Source organism: Lissotriton helveticus, chromosome 5_1, assembly GCF_964261635.1.
Source record: "Lissotriton helveticus chromosome 5_1, aLisHel1.1, whole genome shotgun sequence".
Taxonomy (NCBI): Eukaryota; Metazoa; Chordata; class Amphibia; order Caudata; family Salamandridae; genus Lissotriton; species Lissotriton helveticus.
This window is the reverse complement of record NC_136065.1, coordinates 317,195,142-317,213,130: the sequence shown is the minus strand read 5'-3', so window position 1 is coordinate 317,213,130 and position 17,989 is coordinate 317,195,142. Positions and strand designations below refer to the sequence as shown.

The following is a 17,989-nucleotide window of genomic DNA, read 5'->3' as shown; positions in this document are numbered from 1 at the left end:
AAGAAAGAAGAAAGAAGTGGCAAGAAAAAGAAAAGGGGCAAAAGAACACGAAGGGGCGAGAAAGAGAAGGCACAAGAAAGAAGGGGAGAGGGCAGAAGGAGAAAAAGAAGAGGCAAGAGGGGGGAAGAAAAGTTGCAAGATGAAGGGGCAAGAGAAATAGGAGGGATAGATATTTAAACAAGCGATAATGAGCAAGAAATCTGGGGCAAGAGAAAGTGGATGTAGAAAGGAATAAGAAATAAAGGAGGCAAATGATAAGTGGGTGAGAGAGGAGGGGTGGGTGACAGAAGGCACAGGAGAGAAAATGGGGCAAAAATAGACCTGCAAGACTTTAAAAAAGAAGAATAAAATCACCATATGAGAAAGAAGCACTAAAGTGGGAGGGTTATAGGTAGATCTTTGAGAGCAGGAAAGCCAGAGCAGCCATCCTACCCCCTTCTAAAACGCAAGAAAATGCTTGTAACAAACGTTCAAGCCCCAGGGGAGCTGAACCCGTGCACTGGCCTCCACCTCGCTTGTGCTCGTCATGTGATCGCGACTATTCACCATGTGACCCGGTGAGACTGGGTGGGGCGGTGCGAGTTAGCAACTCTCTGCATGAGAGGCACGAGGACAAGAGTGAGGGAGGGAGCATGGGGACAAGAGAGAAGAAAGAAAAGGAGGCGAGAGCGAGACAGCAATGGTAAAAAAAGAGTGAGGGAATGGCAAAAAAAAAAAAAAAAAAAAAGACAGTGGAAAGCTAAAGGAACAAGAGAGAGAAATGGATTCTAAAACAAAGACTGGATCCGAGACAGAAAGGGAGTTTGGCAAGAAAACTTGGGGCTGGGCGACATAAAATAGGGCAAAGTGACAGAAAATTGATGCGAGAAATAGACACTGTATGTTAGGAGTAGGCATGGTGGGCACAGTCACTCGAATTATAAAGGGAGAGAGTGAGAGAGGAACGGGAAGAAAGAAAAAGTAGGTGCAAGAGAGGGAAAGTAAAAGAGGGTTCCAGAGTAATGTGGTCGCCAAAAGCAGGGAAAGCATTACAATAAGAGTGGGGAGACCAGAATCACGGGGAAGAAAGACTACTCTAGCAAGCAATGTCTCCATTTATGGGCAAGACAGCCCAGAGTGCAGCCACGTTCTGGACGAACCAGTCCAGAAGGTGGCCAGTCTCTGGGATAGTTTACCCAGAAGGTGGCCAAGCTGTAAGGGAGTCCGCAGAGGTCAGCCAAGCTCTGAGCATGCCCGCAGGTCAAATAAGCACCCACGAATTCGACCAGAGGGCAGCCAAGTGCAGGCAAGTCTGCTCAGGGGACAATCAATATCCTGGTGTGTCCATCCAGAGGGCAGCCAACCCGCAGGCAAGTACGCCCAGAGGACAGCCAAGCACCGGGAGAGTCCATCCGGAAGGCGGTCCAGCTCCAGTTGGGTCAAACTAGAAGGCAGTCAAGCTCCAGACGAGTCTGCCCAAAATCATGTCCAGCTCTGGGTCAGTCCTCTCAGAGCAAGTTCAGGACCTGTGTAAGGCCACTCAAAGTATTTAACAGCTGAGGGCGAGTCTCTCCAAGGGTCAGCCCCACTTTCAATCTACTAACCGCAGTCTGTTTTGGTTGGAAATACTAGTCCAAAAAAACAGCTAGTAGCAGATTAGTCTCCTGGCAAAAACATCGATCACAGTTGTAACCTTCCTCTTCCTCAATGTTTTAGAAAGGCAGCACTCTGACGGCAGACCTGAGCTCCCAGGCACTCCTGGCTGATTTGTAAGCACTACCCACGTGGCTCAACCCCCCAAAGGGAGGAGGAAAGACATTATTCATCTTCAGGACTCCCCAAAAGATGATAGCTGCTAGACAGGCAGTGCACAGACAGCTCTGGAGGCAAGATGGCTACAGTGTAGGCAAGACAATTCAAACAGGCTTTAGACCTCACTGGGCTCTTGCAAGCATTAAAGGGCAACAATGCTGGCAGGAACAGCAATGCAGGCGGCTTTTAGTCTTAGCAGACAAGCCCTGCTGTTATGCTGGGGGAGCCGGCACGCCTTTCGTTCAACTTGGAAATCTCTACAATTACAGCTAAGAAGAACTCCCAAACTGGCTACGAGATTAGGTACAGAATATTGTCCACAAATCCCAGCAATCTATGGGCCTGGGGCTTCGTCATAGACTTGGATGTTCTAAGCAGAAATGCTGCATCTTTCATTAAAGATCAACCATCTCTTGTTTTGGCGTGAAACAATGCATGATGGGAGCAAGGTGACCTGATGGTTTCCATTACTGCACCGCGTATTTGAGTTAGCATTCTGGAAGCAATGCTGAGCAGCCTAACAAACTGCTAGATGGAGAAGGTGCACTAGACTAGAGTACTAATCCTTTTTAGGTTGCAGCGGTCTGATTTGCTAAAGTCATCTTGGTGGCTTTTGGAAAGTTGACCTAGGAATGCATTCTGCCCGTTACTTGCTATTGGGTTTGTGGCTTGTAACTCACGTTTTCTTGCTCTCCATTTGTTGGCTTTGATTCGCTTTAGGTTGTCCAGGTTCAGTTCGTCTCTCCAGTTGCCTAAACCGTGGTGAGCATCCTGCCTCAAACTCGTTTTCTGTAAACAAGCCCTTAAATCTTGTTCTTGTCACGTTTGCTGGGCATTCAGAGACGGAGGTCAAATGTCAAGCTGTGTCTTCCAGGGAGCTTGATGTTTACTTTGTTGTGCTGACTTCAAAGTGAGTGCAAAACAACAGTTGATGGACAGAATGCAGAACATTGTCATACATTCACCCCAGTACAGAGATCTGGGCCATATGCAAATCAGCCTTGACCCTGTGCCTCATGGGAACAGTCCAGCCCGAACTGCCAAGGCATGTCTTTCCTGGACCGGAATCAAGCATCCTAGGACCGGTTTCTGGCTACCAGCCGTCTTCAGCCAGGATAGCTGGACTCCAGTGGCGTGGAGAGCACGGGACTCACGTCTGAGCATACCCATCCCACTCGGGGTGACAAATGCAAAAACAACAGTTGATGGACAGAATGCAGAACAATGTCATACATTCACCCCAGTACAGAGATCTGGGCCTAAACCCATCGTTTTTTTGCACTCCACACCACCCCAGTTCAGACATGGCCATATGCAAATCAGCCTTGACCCTGTGCCTCATGGGAACAGTCCAGCCCGAACTGCCAAGCCATGTCTTTCCTGGACCGGAATCAAGCATCCTAGGACCGGTTTCTGGCTACCAGCCGTCTTCAGCCAGGATAGCTTGACTCTAGTAGCGTGGAGAGCACGGGACTCGCGTCTGAGCATACCCACCCCACTCGGGGTGACAAATGCAAAAACAACTGAAAGGCCAGAAACCGGTCCTAGGAAACTTGTTTCTGGTCCAGGGAAGGCATGGCTTGGCAGTTCGGGCTGGACTGTTCCCATGATGTAAATGTAAATGTATTTCGATTTATATAGCGCACTAATCACCCAGGGGTCTCAAGGCGCTTGCTTAGGGAACCCGTCCTGGTATTCCCCTGTGAGATACCCCGGCAGGGTATTCACAAGGTGAAAGGCCAGGCATCCCGCCGCGAGGGGCCGTAGTGGAGATTAAGCAAGCTATTGCCCAGAGTCGCAGTGTGACCCCGTGAGTCGAGTAGGCACCGGAGCGAGAATTGTCGGGTCCGTGGAATTTTTGAGCCCGAGACCCGCCGAGGCGGGGAATCGAACCCTGGTCCACGGCTGATCTCAGCTTCCGGGTCTGCCGCCTCTAACCACTGAGCCACGCTTCTCCACGCTGCGCCATGAGGCACAGGGTCAGACTGATTTGCATATGGCCATGTCTGAACTGGGGTGGCAGAGTGGGCTAAAGAACGGTGATGGATTAAACCCAGATCTGTTGACTGGGTGCGAGTGTTTGATTGGTTCAGATGCTCCGTCCATCACCACCCCCTTTTGTACCGCTTTGACTTCAAAGTGAGAGCATTTACAGGAACAAGCATTGGCATACCCAATAGGTCTCACCTTTGAGACCATATAAGTATTTTGCCATGTAGCACGCAGTTTCACTTTCATTTGTAAGGCGCTTGTGTGTGCTCGGAAAACGAGATGGAGGATTTGCGCACTGAAATTTCTAGGTAGCGCATTTCTTAAAAGTTAGTACTGAATCTTACCTCAGACCAGACTGTTGGGCTAAGAGGAAGGCTTTCGCCACACCTTCGTCAGGTTTCCTGGGCTAGGCAGGCTAGTTTGGGGCTGCTAGCCTGACCTCCGACCATGATGACAACAAAGTATTCATGCGAGGAAAATTACATTACACAAGGACACAGTAATTATGTTTTGTAACAATCGATCGCTTCCATATGTGGCAGTCGATGGCTCTGCCAGCATCCTTCACCCTTCAGAAGAGGAGAGGCTACTTCGGTTGGATCCCTTCCACATTTGGCAGTCAAGGGGGAGGAATGGGTCTACGTTCAGATTTCAAGATTGTCACTTTTAATAATTACTTCTCGATGCAGTGGTATCATCTTATTTACCAATACGAAACACTTTTGCATGGTCAACAAGTACACTTTTTTTATTTTTGAAGAGGTTTTTTTCACATTGTTAGGTGATGTTCACCGTATAATTTAAGTTGCAGCTATTTTCAGGGCTCCGCATGTGCACAGGATCTAACAGCCAAGCTAGACTCTTGGCTCGTCTCTCCCTGTTAATTTGTTGGCCACCTCGACTGAAAAAGCAAGATTCGCTGGTTGGAGAAGAGGACACAGTGCGTCCGCGGAGAGCCGTCACTTACAAATGTGTAGACAAGCGCCTACTACTGCAACGGATAGTCCACACCCCTCGTCAGCAGAGGTTGAGTCATGGATCCGACCATGTGGTCACGCAGATGCTGTAACCAATGCCTCCTAGTCAGCCCCTCGGGCAGCATTGATGTCAGTCTGACTGGTGCGCGTACGTGCCCCATCTGACGCTGCGCACCTAGGCATTGCACTACTCGCTGGCGCTATGTGACGAGCTCCATCGCTATTCGTAAGCTCTGCAGTGGCGCCAAAGCTGTTTATCTTCCTAGCCTACCCCTGACGCGGCAGCGTGTCACGAGAGTGTCGCACCCCTGATAGCTGACTCCGCAGTTAACCCCTACAGGCCTCATATGAGATACTGGCCTCCTCCGCATTATTAGTCTTAAAGCATCAGCAGCACTGTACATACACTGTGGTACCGCACACATGTGAAAAACAATTAAACTGGTGTAACGCAAATAACCCCCCCACACACACACACACTCGAGCCCCACCCCGCCGAATGTCATAAGGGTATCCTAGTCTCCGATATCTCCCCGATTTGCACTGGTTTTGGGCTGTACGAGGGATTGGGGCGAATGGGTGCCCCCCTGAAGCAAACCCCCCCCCCTCTGATGCAGGGGGCTGCGCTACGCCCTAACTTTTTTCTTCTAAACTTCCAAAGTATTATGAGAGATTCACTGCCAAAGTTTCCCAGATCTGTCAGCTGCGGCTAAAGACCACTGTATATAGAATAAAAACCCAGTTGTATATAAGTATACAGACCTTCTGCTCCACCAATTATGACGTAAATGTACCTGACCAACGGCCACGGGAACCCAACATAAGTCAGCACGAATACGCTCACAGTCTGTAAACAGTAACCTGACCCATGCGGAATGCAGCTGCCGCCCTGCACGCCGCTGTTCGCTCCTGAGAACAAACCGTGTGCGCTCCTGAGAGCAAACCGCTGTGGGAATCAACATTACAAAAAAAGGTGGGACATGCACCCGCCTTTAGCCATTTGCGTGCTTTCATTCTTGAAAGATACAAGCAAAAGCCAATCCGATGCGGGGGGGGTCAGACCCACACGGAGTAGTTTAGAGTGCTTACTAGATGCCTCGCAGAGCAGCGCATGCACACTGGCTCAGGCTCGACCTAAAAATGGATGCAGACTGCAGATTGCCACCAGCTGGTCACATATGGCAGCACTTGCAGAAGAAGTGGTTGTAAATGTGTAAATGGGAATGGTACAATTGTGTGTTTTATGGGGGAAAATCAATTATAGCGATTGAACGTTAACAGGTGTTTGCCTAAAGCAGAAGCAATTTTGTGGTTGGACAGATGTTCGTTTCTGTCCAATACCAGAATTCTTTAAGTTCCCCTTCATTTACTGACAAGATGGAGCGAACCCAACAGCGCGCTCCCGAATACAACTACATGGGAAAAATATTAAGTGCCTCTAGGAACTTGGATGTTATGACTGGGTTGGATGGCATGAGCACCCCTGCCTCGCGCTAAATACAACCCCCTGACTATACTTTTATACCATTAGCCTTAACAGCAGTGAAATGTGGGCCATGCAGGCACCCAAAATTCAGACCATGTGGCCACTAGCCAAAAGAAATATCTAACTACTTTTCGATAAACATGCCCTGAAGGTCCACGGAAATGCCATCAGTAGCGTATGAATGACATTTTAGTTAATATGCACTACTTCTTGAAATAAATAGACTCCAAATTTCAGTATGCCAGATTTTTACATTTCAAAGCACCACAAACTCAGAAAAAATGAAATGTCATTTTTGCCGAGAACTTCGTGCCAGAGGCTGAGCACCAGCCTTTCCAAGAGGAACGAATGAGGGTTTGTGAAGCACCAGAACGTGTTGTAAGAAGTGGTGCACAGTCCTTCGGAAAAACAGGCTACACAGCACAATGAAATGCTGCAGAGTGCTGTATAATAAGTGCCGAAGCAGATTACGTACTCTAAATTACCAATCCCCCAGATAAAAACACAGGCACTTAATGTCCAACCACAGAGTAGATGACAACAGGAAATGGAACCAGCAAAAACTTACAAAAGCACCTGAAACATAGGTCAGTAATGACCAGGTATCTAGAATGCTGTACTGGTGCACATCTGACTGGCCAAGACATTTTCAGTATTTAACTAGCATTGGCAAGGCCAATAGGTCTAGTCTATTTGAGATCTACTGGATTTGCCAATGTTTTAGTCATGTTGTAACATGGCTGAAAGTAAAGAAAAAAAGTTGTATGGGACAGCCAGCATTGAGCGCGACATAGCACTTAAAAATTTTTTTTATCTTTCAGCCATGCTGCACTGAAGCCACCGCTGCTCTACAATATGGCAAAAAAAAAAAAAACATTGACAAAGTCATCAGATCTTGCATAAGCAAGACCTGTGGTTTTGCCAATGCTGTTCTGGACAGGAACTCTGCCCACTCACTTTCACACAAATGCCACTCACACATTCATTCCATATTTGTCCAAAGGGTTACCAAGTAACACTGCATCTGCACCTAAATAGTTCCTTCTGCTTACAATGTGCATATATGTATCATAAACCTGTTACGTGGCTATAAGTAACCTTTAGTAACAAAAGTTAGAAAATGCCAAGCTGGAGAGATTACTTTCCAGGGAGATGCGATATAGAACATATCTCAAGTCATAATAGTTTAAAAGAAACACAAAGTTCATGGACATGGCAGTTCTTTATTTTTGTTCTCACATCTTGAATCCAGCCATCAGATTAGAACATCAAAATCCTAGAGAAGACGTCTGAGCTGGAGGCTGTAGCTGGAACCTGGAGAGCATTAGGTGTGGAGATCTGAGCAGGATAGTACATGTATGTCACCGAACAGCTCTGAAGTTGCTATATGAGTTTTAAAAAATATATATCTATATTTTGCAGATTAAACATAACATTTCGGTGAGAACAAAAATTCTGTTATTCATCATTACGACAGAGCAACAAGCTCCTGTGAGCACTGGCAAAGGTCTGACCAACTGGAAGTGTTCCTGTCGGATTGATCATGAGAGTGGGCCCAGTATTCTGTAAAGGAGGTCTGATGGGTTTAATTGGCCTTGCCACAGTTGTTTATTTTGGGAAAATGTCCTATACAGCACCAGGTTTCAAATTATTATTAAAGGGTAGATAAGTTATGCAATGCTCTCCTCGGAGGGGGTGTGAGCTAAAAGGAAATTTTGTAGAAAGGAAATGTATTGCACCTGGATATACATTTCTTAATTTTTTTCAGAAAACTGATCTACCGGTCTTGAACTGAATACCTAAATGTTTGGTTCCCCTTTCTGACGGTGGCATCACAAACCTTATGAAGGGCAGTTGTGGCCTAATGGAAGAAAGGCTTTTTCAATGCATAAGACATACAGACAGCCATGCAGAAAATCATTTCATGCAATTTACAGCGCATTGGAGAACCTATGGGCGACATATAGGAAATAATCAAATATCTTGACAATGAACAAGGGAGTTCTTGAGAAAATGAACCATTCCAAATGCACAACATTTAACATAAATTCAAGGATCTGAGCGGAAAACCCTAAGGATTTCTTCCTATGATCACTAGCATAGTTAGCTCCCCACCGACGGTATTTTTACAATTAAGAATATTTTCATACCTGATAGACAAGGTGAAATCTCCTGGATTGCTCTTACTAGGCCGGGCCAGGAAGCTGCCATGGATCCCTCGTGTCACAAGAAGCTTCTCTGCATCAATTCCGCTGATATTGGGGTGAAACCACCTGAAATTCAATTCAATACAATACAACTTCATTACAAGAAAACCTCATTAAATACACTTAGAAACAGCCTCGAAACATCCTGAAAGGAGCACCTCGTTAAAGATTGGAAGGGCTGGAATAGAGTGAATCAAACCTTTGAAAGTAGGAACATCTCCCAAGTTGCTTATCTGCCAGTCTACTTCCGAAAAAGTAGCATTAACATATAGTTAAAATACGTCAAATACTAAGAAAAGGTCTATAAACATCCAGCCACAGGAAACGCCAGCGAGTGGAAATCTAAATTCATCTTTCACTCCTCAATTTGGCATACTGAGGATTAAAATACCCGTAACTGCCTTGTTGTTAGAAGTATCATGCTGACACAGAGGAGATTTGGACCTTGCATAAAGGACATTCATTTAACAGGGATTAAACATCAATTTAAAAATGACACAACTTTTAATACTGAACATGAAATGATTGCTTAAATCGCACAGCATTACAAGGACCGCATCTGTAAATGGCCGCACAGTGGGACTGGACACAGCTGGCCATGCCCGATAACAAAATTATAATACCTTTCTAATTTATTTCCCTAACATCGAGTTAGTAAATACATCATGGAAACACTGACACAAACTGGGTTTTTCGCATTTCATTGAATTTTGAAAAGCGGTCTGGATTTCAAATTTGTGTTTTTTTTTTAAATAAATGTTTTAGTAGATGCTGCTGCTGGCGAGAGGTGACAAGCAGTGCTATCTGAGGATTTCAGACACTTTTCAGTGGACACAAATGTCACGATTATCATGTAAATGCGCTAATCCGCAGGCCTTGGACAGCAGGTGCGGTGTTTTCAATAGCAAAAGCGGCGCTAGAGTGTGCCTGTGACGTCGAAAAGTGAAGCTTGAAGCCCGTACCAGACCCTCTGCAGCTGCAATACTGTAACTGGCCAAGTGGCGTCACTATTCCCCTAGCGGCCTAACCAGGTTCATTACTGGTGTATCATGCAACAATGGCCAGCTGACAGGTCCTCGACCACAAGCAATACACCTTGACTGGACGGGCATCTTTACTGCCTCCACTGCCGACCAATCCCCTTCTGAACTGAACCAAAGTGGGATTTGGGGGGCACCAGGAGGTCTCCCCCCCTGGGTAGATTTGGAGGGTGGCGCAGACCTTAAACTGCCATTTTGCATTGGGCTCCTACTGAAGCCCACTATAGCCCAAGGCATAAATAGTATCACGTTAGGTTCCCGGTCACCATTTTAGTTTCAGGGATCTATTCCAGGACAAAAACTCACAATGGTGAAAGCCCTAACATTGCTAACATATCATCCACACTTACTCGCGCCAGAGAGAAAATGAACGTCCCACGCTCCATGAACACACTACATCCTGTAAATTCACAACAGCAGATTATCGAGCCAGGAGAAACAAAAGGGCAAAGAGACCAAGGAAACGGTGGATGGGGCAATAGACAACAAATGTGCAATACATCTCACTCTATCGATAGGTAGCGAGGGTCAGTGAGCAAAACTCCGTCAGATTTGAAATGGGAGCATATGGTTATTGCTGTTTAAGAACACAGGATGCAAGAGCCAACAGCATTTCAAGCAAAAAACAATAAAAAATGGAAAAAATATGGGAAGGCACAAGTTTACCTTATTACCAGTCTCCCATGCCGTGCACAGTGCTTGAGGGGACCCCCTGGAGCTCGCCCCCCCGCCCCCGCACCGCGGGTTCTGCTGGGATTGTTACGCCCCTGCGAATGGGGGCTGTGTGACTGCACCTAGAGAGCGAAGGGAGCTGCAGGACATAAACCAGAGAGCGAAGGGAGCTGCAGGACATAAACCAGAGAGCGAAGGGAGCTGCAGGACATAAACCAGAGAGTGAAGGGAGCTGTGTGACTGAAACCAGAGAGTGAAGGGAGCTGTGTGACTGAAACCAGAGAGTGAAGGGAGCTGTGTGACTGAAACCAGAGAGTGAAGGGAGCTGTGTGACTGAAACCAGAGAGTGGAGTTTGGTGCGTGACTGAAACCAGAGAGTGAAATGTGCTGCATAACTTAAACCAGAGAGTGAAGATAGCTGTGTGACTGAAACCAGGGAGTGGTGAAAGTGGTGCCCCGCCAGGGGTGCATACATGGGTGCTAGAACATCCCAGGCAGAAATACGGCCTGCTCCCACAAGATTAGTAGATTTGAGCTGTGCTTCCGCAGAGCTGCAGAAACGAAATATTCCTATTTCAAAGTGGAATACTATGCTAAAACAGCTTCCATTGATTTAGGGCTGAAAAGGAATGATTACGAGTAAAATATAGTGCCGCAATATTGCCGCTAAATTTTCATTTTTGTGCAGCTAAATTTCCATTTTTGTGCCGCTAAATTTGCAAATTTATGCCGCAATATCCTGGGGGGTCTGACAAATGGATTTCTTGAACAAATACCAGATCAAAAGGAGAACTGCACAGTGACTAGACAATGTGAAGACCTAGCAAATATCGCAGCAAGTGCCCCAGAGACAACTAACCTGAAGGTTATGGATATATTCCTTGAAGCTCTACTCGCTTAAGGCTACGCAGGGCAACACCTACTGTCAAAGCAGGTGTTTCCATCATTATAGGCCATCAAACATTAAATTGTTTCCAGCAGACCACATGAACTGCTAAACTTTGCTTAGACTTCTGAAGGTCTCAATGCCAAAGGACCACCAAAATATCTTCTGCAAATATTATTATTATTATTATGATTTGCATCGCGCAGCGAATCATCCCCACAGGGATCTCTTGGCGCTTTCGGCTACACAGTGCTGAAGGTTAGGACAAAGTTGCGGATTTAGAACAGCCAGGTTTTATCTGCTTCTTAAACTGCCCCAAACTTGTGCAGGTGCGTCGCTCATCAGGCAGACGGTTCCAATGGAGCGGAGCTAGATGTGAGAATGCGCGCCTTCCCATTTTGGCTTTCCTGATTTTTCAGGGACGGAGCCGATTAGGATTGCTAGATCTCAGTAAGCGGGCAGGTCTATAGGGAATTAACGTCTTCCTTAGATAGGCCGGGCCGATCCCCTGCTATGTCCAAAGGGATCCAAGGAAAAATCTTCCTCAGCATCCGCATGATGCCAAAGCAGGTGCCCGATACGGATTTCACGTGTTCCTCCATCGAAAGCTTGTTATCAAACAGGATACCAAAGATCCGTGCCTGAGTGGTTGGATTGGGTACTCACAGAACAGCGACACCTTCAAACCAACATATCTCCGAGTTTGATAACAGTGGTCATAATTTTGGTGTTGAAACAATACACTGAACTATACTCTGATTTTGGGTACACCCACAGTGTTGACACCTCTCTTTGCAACCTTGCCTGAGTATTATCCCACAGATCATTGCACTGTATGCGCCTTTGCTGCTCTTATGATAAAACAGTGTGTGAAAGCAGGAAAACCAAAGAGACAACTTAACTAAATACCAAATAACTAGAGCCATAAACACAACCTCGGTGAAGACCAGGTTTCGCAATCACACGAAACACAAATACGTCACCCAGTTTTTAAGTGCCAGCCTATGAGATTGCGCAGCTGTCCGGTTTGCTAAAGCAATCTTTATGCGTAATCAAGAGAGAGAGGTAGGACCAGAAAGCTAGTCCTTGTCCCCGGGGTAATATGTTATTTAATCAAAAAGAGACTAGCTCATATTTATTTTAGATTACAAAAAAGGAGAAGACTCTGGTATGTTTCGTCACGGAGTTGGAACACCTGGTGAGTGTGTTCAGAAAGCCCTCACCCACCAACCTAGTTGGTGGCATGCTTCATCGGGCCCACCCAGTGGCACCTAGCGTGCCCCGGGTGTGCTTCGACGCCTGATTACAGCGGAGCTGGTATATTGCTGAGTGTGCAGTGAAGACAGTTAAGAAAGTGATGTTAAAACGGCTAGGAGGGGGTCCCAGTACCCGAGGGTGAAATTAGACTTTAATACCTGGGCCTCCGTCAGCGGTTAAAATAAGGCAGAGGGATGTAAGAGGCGAGTTACGACCTCTCACATCCAATGGGTCAACATGTCTCAGCCAGTGCCTTATGACTAAGCTGGCTTTCTTCAGGACCTAAGTAAAAGGGGGTGAGTGTAAATTAACTAGTGGGAGTGTGTTTTAGACTATGTGTCTACACGCCCTAAAGTGTATCTATGTGTGAGAGGGGGATTCCCTTCTCAAGACCACGCTAGTTTTTACTCAGTCTGACCTCAAGGTTGGGAGGTGGCAAGGGCTTGACCAGCATTTCTGGGCATAGCCTGCTCTGGACCTGTAGTGCCTCCTTCGCAGCATACTGCGAAGGAGGCACTACAGCATACTGCGAAGGAGGCACTACAGGTCCAGAGCAGGCTATGCCCAGAAATGCTGGTCAAGCCCTTGCCACCTCCCAACCTTGAGGTCAGACTGAGTAAAAACTAGCGTGGTCTTGAGAAGGGAATCCCCCTCTCACACATAGATACACTTTAGGGCGTGTAGACACATAGTCTAAAACACACTCCCACTAGTTAATTTACACTCACCCCCTTTTACTTAGGTCCTGAAGAAAGCCAGCTTAGTCATAAGGCACTGGCTGAGACATGTTGACCCATTGGATGTGAGAGGTCGTAACTCGCCTCTTACATCCCTCTGCCTTATTTTAACCGCTGACGGAGGCCCAGGTATTAAAGTCTAATTTCACCCTCGGGTACTGGGACCCCCGCCTAGCCGTTTTAACATCACTTTCTTAACTGTCTTCACTGCACACTCAGCAATATACCAGCTCCGCTGTAATCAGGCGTCGAAGCACACCCGGGGCACGCTAGGTGCCACTGGGTGGGCCCGATGATGAAGCATGCCACCAACTAGGTTGGTGGGTGAGGGCTTTCTGAACACACTCACCAGGTGTTCCAACTCCGTGACGAAACATACCAGAGTCTTCTCCTTTTTTGTAATCTAAAATAAATATGAGCTAAAGCAATCTTTATGACATTCAGAAAGTTGACCTAGGAAAAGATTCCGCCCGTTGCTTTCCATTGGCTTTGTGGTTAGGAACTCATATTTTCTGGCTTTCTATTTGCTGGTTTTATGTGCTTTAGCCTGTCCAGCTCAAGTTTGTCCCTTCCGTTGCCCAAACCTTGTTTACTGTATTCTTATACAAACTTGCTTTCTGTACACAGACCTTTAAATGTTGTTCTCAACTCGTCACATTTACTGCGCATTCAAATAAAGACAGAGGTCAAATGTCATGCTGTCTCTTCCTGGGAGCTTGAGGTTTATTTTTCTTTCAGTGACTTTAAAGTGAGGGGGTTTATGCGACAATTATGCTGGCTACTGGGTGTCTGATTGAGGAAGGCTGCACAATGTTATTTTTTTTGACTAGCACACAACAAAATTTAAATCTCTGTAAATGAACTGTGCTCACATTCAAAACAATACATCACGATCGTTTGTGCGCTGTATACTTTTATCAGTAAAACTGAGTGCAAATATAATGGTGATTTCAATTAAAAATGTATTGTCTAATGGCAGTACGCTACAGTACCATACATACTCCACGTTACCACACTTTACTCTGCACCACTCCACACTACACCACTGTCACTGTACTCTTCTCTGCACCACTCCACACCCCTGTACACTACACCACTCTATCCCACACTACTCTAACTCTGTACCACTCCACTGTACACCAGTACACTCTATACCACTCCCATCTACGCCACTCTAATCTACTCTGCACCACTGCACTCTAGCCCACTACACTCAAAACCAATGCCCTTTAGGTCAAGATATTCTGCACCACTGCACTCTAGGAGACTATACTCTGCACCACTGTACTCTGCCACTGCACTCCTCTATTCTACTCTGCGTCACTGCAATCGGCGCCACTACACGCCACTCTACTGTGCACCACTGCACTCTACACTAATGCACTCCATGCCACTCTATACCATTATACTTTACGACAGTATACTCTGAAAACCTACAATCTCTGCCACTCTACGCCACTGCACTCTACTACACTCTATACCACTGCGCTTTGCTCTGAAACAATCTATTTAATACCACTATTCCACTTCGCTCTATGCCGCTCCACTCTACGCCACTTTACTCAAAGCCAATACACTCCATGCCACAGCACTCTATGCCAATCTACTCTGCACCACTACACTGTATGCAACTATACTCTATGCCACTGCACTCTCCGACACTCAACTCTGCAGCACTGCCCTCTCTGCCACTGAACCCTATGCCTCTCAGCGTCGCTTTACTCTGCGCAACTCTAAGCCACTGGACTCAACTGTATGCTAGTGCACTCTATTCTCCTGAGCACCACTGCACTCTATGCCTCTACTCTGCACCACTGTGCTTCATGCCAGTGCAACACTGCAATCTAACCGCAACACTGCAGTCCGCTCTAAAACAATCTACTCTGCACCATTGCACTCTATGCCACTACACTTCATGCCACTCACGCTGCACCCTCCACTCTACAGAAATCAATGCTGCACCACTCTACAGCACTGAAATCTACACCACTGACCTCTATTCTGCACTACTATACTCTACCTTCCACTCTACTCTGAAACTATCTATTCTATGCCACTGCACTCCATCACTGCACTCTATGCCACTCCACTGCACCCTACGCTAAACCACTGCACTCTATGCCAATTCACTCTACACCACTTTACTCAAAACAAATCCACCCGAAACCAGTGTACCTACCCAACTTCTTTGCACCGCTGCACTTTACACCACTATATTATGCAACATTTTACTCTATGCCACTTCACTTTAAGCCACTGATGCTACATCACTCTACATCATTGTGATCTTCGTCACTGCGCTTTGCCCCACTCTACTCTGCACCACTCTATGCCATTGCACTCTAGTCTGCGACTGCACTCTACACCACTGCACCATTCTACTCCATGCAAATGCTCTCTACACCACTTTATGCCACTTCATTCTACCCTGCACAACTCCATCCTATGTCACTTCATCCTAAGCCCTTCTACTCTGCAACACTGCTCTGTCACTGAACTCTACACCACTCCACGCCATGGTACTCTAGGCCAACCACTAAGTCACTCTAATCTACTCTACGCCACTGCAGTCTACGCCACTCTATTCCACTCTGCGCCACTCCATTCTACACCACTGCACTATGCCAATGCTCTCTATGCCAATTTACTCTAAACCAGTACACTTTACGCCAATGCACTCTGCCAATCTACTCTGCACGCCACTACTTTACTCTGCACAACTCTACACCAATGCGCTCCAAGACACTCTATTCTACACCACTCTACATCAATGCGCTCTAAGACACTCTATTCTGCAGCACTTCACTGTGCCACTGAACTCTATGCCACTGCACTCTACTCTGCACCACTCCACGCTACTCTAATCTACTGTGCACCACTACTCTAGGCCAGTGCCCTCTACCTCATTCTACTATGCACAACTGTACTCTTCGCCACTCCACTCTACACCACTCCAGTCTAGGTCACTCCACAGCACTGCACTCTATGCTACTACTCTATATCACTCCATTCTGCCCTGCACCACTCCACTATACCCCACATCAATCTCATCTGAAACAGTCTACTCTACTCCGCTCCACTCTACGCCACTCTACATCCGTGCAAATCAACTCCACTCCACATCCGTGCAAATCGACTCCACTCCACATCTGTGCAAATCTACTCCACTCCCGTGCAAATCCACTCCACATCCGTGCAAATCCACTCCACTCCACTCTACATCCATGCACATCTACTCCACTCCGCTCCACTCTACTCTACGCCACTCTAGATCCGTGCAAATCCGCTCCACTCCACTCCACCATTGTGCTCAACGCCACTGCAATCTACTCTGCGCAGCTCTACTCTATGCCACTGCACTCTACGCAGCTCTACATCACTGCACTCTACCCCAATGCACTCTACACCACTTAATCAAAACCAATGCACTCTAAGGCACTGCACTCTACGCCAATCTACTCCGCACCACTTTACTCTGTCACTCTACTCCACTCCACTCTGCAATACTCCACTCTATGATGCTCTAATTCCAATAAACTCTGCTCCACTAACTCTACTTCACCATATGCCACTCTACTCCTGCCATTCTACGATGCTCTACGCAACTCCCTCTATGCCAATTTATGTCACTCTATTCTATGACACACTACTCCACTCTGCTCTATGCCACTCCACTCTATGACAATCTACTCCGCTCTGCCACCCACAACACTCTACACAACACCCTCTACTCCACTCCACAACTCTATGCCACTCTACACATTGTACTCCACTGTATGCCACTCAACTCTACGCCCTTCCATTGTACAACACTGTTCACTATTCCAAGACACTCCACTCCTCGCCATTCCAAGACACTCCACTCCTCGCCACTCAACTCTACTGTACGCCACTTTATGCCACTCCATAACACTCCACTCTATGACAATCCACTCCACACCACTCTCCTTTACCCCACTAACTTTTAGCCATGCTGAACAGCAGCCATGCTGGTGCAAAAAATTGCTAAAATATATTGGCAAAGTCATTAGCTCTTGTATAGGCAAGACCTATTGGCTATGCCAATGCTTGTAGATTCTGAATTAATTACTAGACAACTGGACAATAAAATGCAGCATAACTGGGTTGATCACCCAACCCCCCAAAAAATTCTCACTCGGCTGAGCAGCCAACCCAGATAAACTTTCACTTAGTTCATGTCACCTGCATACTTTCTTTGTATCAATTCCGAAGCCACCAAGGACCAAATACTTCAAACACTCATTTACTTTCTTTTTATTCACATGTTTTTCCACTTTTAGGTTTCTCACATTCCTTTTCGAAATAGTTCAGTCTATACATCCCTTACTGCTAATTTTCGCAAACCCAGTCCATCTTAATGAAGACCCGCACAAAAGATTTCCACTTTGAGGCTCTATGAGTTTCAATTAACGCTTAGAAGGCCGATGAGCAGGTTAATGAATCTGTAGGTTAGGTAGGAGTGGATTATTTCCGCGCTCAAAGCATTGAAGGTTCTGGAAACTTTTACCAAGGATTCACTATTGGCAGGAACGTCAACAAATCCAGAACGACCATTGTTCCCCTGCAACACCAGTGCACTAAACAACCACAATGACCCATAACCCAAAATGCATAGCTTTTCTTGGTGTGAATGATAAATGGGGAACTATCAAAGGAAACGGACTGTGAAAGACTGGATGTTTGCAAAAGGGTGAGCAAGTGGTTTCCAAAAGTGAACTCTGACTTTGCATAAATCGACCACCATCTGTGACCACAATATACGTTAAACGTGAGTAACTTCTTGCAGCAGGTAGTTAGCCCATTGCCACATGATATGTACATGAAACAGTAGATTTTTTTTACAAATGGCGTCTCATTTTTTTGGTTTCGCCTGGCGTTTACTGCGCAAGCAGTATCGCGCAGGCGAAAACTTTTGTAAACAAG

General features: G+C 46.4%; 1 protein-coding gene across 3 annotated transcripts in view; it reads right to left on the bottom strand.

Moving 5' to 3' along the window:
- Positions 1–17,989, bottom strand: part of LOC144754495 (tyrosine-protein phosphatase non-receptor type 11-like) — a 376,140-nt gene that overhangs the window by 211,955 nt on the left and 146,196 nt on the right. For all 3 annotated transcript variants that reach the window (XM_078642364.1, XM_078642361.1, XM_078642363.1), the window contains exon 2: positions 8,397–8,519. In XM_078642364.1, the coding sequence (XP_078498490.1) occupies positions 8,397–8,519 (123 nt within the window). The remainder of the gene's footprint in view (positions 1–8,396; positions 8,520–17,989) is intronic.